The sequence below is a fragment of the Belonocnema kinseyi genome, chromosome 10 (genome assembly GCF_010883055.1).
Source record: "Belonocnema kinseyi isolate 2016_QV_RU_SX_M_011 chromosome 10, B_treatae_v1, whole genome shotgun sequence".
NCBI classification, from domain to species: domain Eukaryota; kingdom Metazoa; phylum Arthropoda; class Insecta; order Hymenoptera; family Cynipidae; genus Belonocnema; species Belonocnema kinseyi.
The window spans coordinates 5,720,992-5,725,270 of NC_046666.1; the positions used below are offsets into that span (position 1 = coordinate 5,720,992).

Consider the following 4,279-nt stretch of genomic DNA (forward strand, 5'->3'; position numbering starts at 1 on the left):
TAGAATAGAGTTCGATTTTTTAAATTTCAATTTGTTTCTCCGATTAAAACGGCCACCCTGATTTTCAAACATAAAACATGAATGTTTATCAAAGTACTTGAAACCTTAACTAAAATAGATTAATTCATAACCGTAGAGTGGTGTTTCCACCTAAAAAAAAAATATTTTCTACCAGAAATAAACGAATTTTTAACCAAATACATAAATTTTCAACCAAATAGTAAATTTTCTATTAAATTATTTAATTGTCGAGCCAAAAATAGGACGTTTCTACAAAACAGTTGAATTTTCAACACAAAGATGTAAATTTTCAATAAAAAAGATAATTATCAACCGCAGAAGGTTAATTTTTAACCAGGCAATTTATTTTTAAACAAAACATGAAATTTCTAGAGAAATAGATCTGTTTTCGAATCTAAAAGATGAATTTTTATCAAAATACTTGAATCCTCAACTAAAATAGTTAATTTTGTAACCTTATAGTTGCACTTTTTATTAAAAAAAAATTATTTTCTACTAAAAATAAATGAATTTTTAACAAAATACATCACGTTTTATCCAAATAGTTCATTTTTCTATCAAATTGTTTAATTTTCGAGTAAAAGATACGAATTTTCTACAAAATAGTTGAATTTCCCGCCCGAAAATGTAAATTTTCAAATAAAAAGATAGTTATCAACCGAAAAAGGTTAGTTTTTAACAAGAAAATTCAAATTTTAATAAAAAAATAAGAAATTTCTACAAAAAGAGATACACTTTCAAACCTAAAAGATGAATGTTCAACCAAATATTTGAATCCTCAATAGAAAAGAGTAATTCATAACTGTAAGTACATTTTTAACTAAAAAATGTGTTTTCTGCCAAAAATAAACGAATTTTTAACAAAATACATCAATTTTCAACCAAATAGTTAAATTTGATATAAAATTGTTTAATTATTGATTCAAAAATATGCCGTTTCTATACAAAAGTTGAATTTTGAACAAAAAAGTTAAATTTCAACCGAAGAAATGATTTTTTAACTAGACAATTGCATTTTTAACAAAAAAAGATTAAGTTTCTGCAGGAAGTGATAATTTTTCAAACGTAAAAGATGAATATTCAACAAAATACTTGAATCATTAACTTAACAGATTAATTTATAATCGTACAGTTGCAAATTTAATTTATTTTCTACCAAAAATAAACGAATTTTTAACAAAATACAGTCGTTTTCAACCCAAAAGTTAATTTTCCTATCAAATTGTTTATTTTTTTATCCAACAGTACGAATTTTCTATAAAACAGTTGAATATTAAACAGGGACATGTGAATTTTCATCAAAGAAGTTTATTTTCTACCAAAATATAATTATTTTTAACAATGTAATTGGATTTGTATAAAAAAAAATTAAATTTCTACAGAAAGAGATACATTTTCAAACCTAAAAGATGAATGTTCCATAAAATACTTGAATCCTCAACTAAAACGGATAAATTCGTAACTGTGCAGTTGCATTTTTAACTTAAAAAACTGTATTTTCTACGAAAATTAATGAATTTTTAACAAAATACATTAACTTTCAACCAAATAGTTAAATTTTCTACCAAATTGTTTGAGTTTTGATCGGAAAATATGAATTTTCCACAAAACAGTTGCATCTTTAATCCAAAAATTTGAATTTTTCACAATGAAGTTAACTTTCTACCGAAATAGATTAAGTTTTAATCAAAAAAGATGAAATTTCTACAGAAATCGATACATTTTCTACCCTAAAAGATTAATTTTTTAACAAAATACCTTAATCGTCAACTAAAAAAAGATTAATTTATAATTGTACAGTTGCATTTTTAAATAAAAAGAATGATTTCCTATCAAAAATGAACAAAGTTTTAATAGAATACATCAGCTTTCATCCAAATAGTTCATTTTTCTATTAAATTGTTAAATTTTTTATAAAAAATGTGAATTCTCAATAAAAAAGATAATTATCAACCTAAAAAGGTTAATTTTTAAGCATAAAATTTAATTTTTAAACAAAAAAATAAGAAATTGAATTTTGCAATTGCATTTTTATCCAAAAAAGAATAAATTTCTACAGAAAGAGATACATTTTCAAACCTAAAAGATTAATGTTCCATAAAATACTTGAATCCTTAACTAAAACAGAATCTATTAAATTGTTAGACTTTAGATTCGAAAATATGCATTTTCTACAAAACAGTTACATTTTTAACCCAAAAATGTAAATTTTTAACAATTATGTAACAATGTAACAGTTGAATTTTTTATTTAAAAAATGTGAATTTTCAATAAAAAAGATAATTATCAACTGAAAAAGGTTAATTTTTAATCAGAAAATTCAATTTTTAAACAAAAAATAAGAAATTTCGACAGAAAGATATACATTTTCAAACCGAAAAGATGAATGTTCAACAAAATAGTTGAATTGCAAATTTTTAAAAATTTGTTGTTCAATAATGAAACAATATTTCAATGTGCCCAGATTTAATATTGAAAATTAAAAACTATATTTTCAACTTAAAAACAACTTCATAATAATACATTCGGAATTAAAATCTTTGATCAAATTTCAAATATTGTATCGGTCTGAAATATTCATTTTTTAATCCATTCAATTTCAAATTTTTGAATAAAGAAAAAGAATAATCATTTAAAAGTGAACAATTTGAAACTGAATTGTTTGACATAGAATTGTTGTATTTGAAAAATGTTTAATTTTTAAGTTAAATTTTTGAATTTTGATGTATAAATAACAATTGAACACTTATTATTTGTAGAAAAAGTTTAAGTAATTTCAAGAGATATTTAGAAGCTTTGAAAAGATTCAAAATTATAATAAAAATTATAAAAAATTTGGTTAAAATCTTCCAGATTCTTTTATGACAATTTTGTAAATCTTTAAAAACTTTACGGATATTTTTTTTAATTTGCCGGATTTCTAAACATTTTAGGAAAAATTTAATTTATTTTAGAAGATATTTAGAATTTTAAATTTGAAGAAATTTAAAACAGCTTCTAGATTTCTCATGATTTTTAAATAAAATGTTTAAACTTTTCAAGGATGTTTAAACTATTTAAAATTAAAATAATTTAAATTCTAATTTAAGAAGTGTTTATATAAAAAATGTCCATATTTCAATGTTTAATATTTCTAGCTTAAAATTCCTTAAAATAATATATATTTTAAAAATTTTAAAGTTCATTGATTGATTTTTTAATTTAGAGAATTGAAAATGATACGTGGATTTATTATTTTGAAACTGAATCTGAATCTTCGAACTCTATAATTTATCAAAGTTAAAAATTCTAAATTTAGCAGCTTTAAATTTTAATTCAATGTTGTACAGTTGCATTTTTAACTGACAAAAATTATTTTCTACCAAAAATAAACGAAGTTTTAACAAAATACATCAGCTTTCATCTAAATAGTTTATTTTTCTATTAAATTGTTAAATATCCGAGACAAAAATACGACATTTATACAAAAGAGTTGAATTTTTTTATATGAAAATGTGAGTTTTCAATAAAGAAATATAAATATCAACCGAAAAAGGTTCATTTTTAACCAGAAAATTCCACTTTTAAACAAAAAATAAGAAATTGCTACAGAAATAGATACATTTTCAAACCGAAAATATGAATGTTCAACACAATAGTTAAATTGGCAATTTAAACAAATTGTTAAATTTTTCACCGATTTTCAGGAGTTTCAAAACATTTTAGATTTCAAATAATTCAATGATTTTAACGAAAACAAAAGAATTATCATTAGAAAAGACAAAAAAGTTCAACCAAACAGTTGAATTTTCAACAAAATAATAAAATTTTGAGCCAAAAAAAAAGATTCTCAAATTCTTAGATTTTTTAACCAAAAAACCTAAGTTTCAACCAAAAAAAATTGGATTTTCTCATTGGGTTCTATTAATTCAGTTTGAATTTGGAAAAAAATGTGGAAAGATTATGAAGCCTGCCAATAACAAATATTAATTTCGATAATTTATCGTCTAAATAATAACATTTTAAATAAACATTCAAGTTTATTTTTAATACTTGAAGAATTTTATCACACCATTTTGAGATTTTTTTTTCAAAATTTGTTATATTTTAGAGTTTAATTTTAGAGCCGATACTTTGGACCCGGCAATTTTTTCTACAAATAATAAGTTTCTCTATCGTTATTTATAAATTCAAATTTTAAGGATTTTTTTAAATTTACATGATTTTCTAAAAATTGTAGGAAACACGCAATTCATTTCAAAATATATTTAAACGTTTC

At 21.5% G+C, this 4,279-nt stretch overlaps 1 protein-coding gene across 1 annotated transcript in view; it reads left to right on the plus strand.

Annotated features, from left to right (window-relative positions):
• Window positions 1–4,279, plus strand: part of LOC117182014 (26S proteasome regulatory subunit 6B-like) — a 33,772-nt gene that overhangs the window by 23,665 nt on the left and 5,828 nt on the right. Inside the window, exon 6 of the mRNA XM_033375032.1 lies at window positions 4,125–4,166. Coding sequence (XP_033230923.1) covers window positions 4,125–4,166 — 42 coding nt within the window. The remainder of the gene's footprint in view (window positions 1–4,124; window positions 4,167–4,279) is intronic.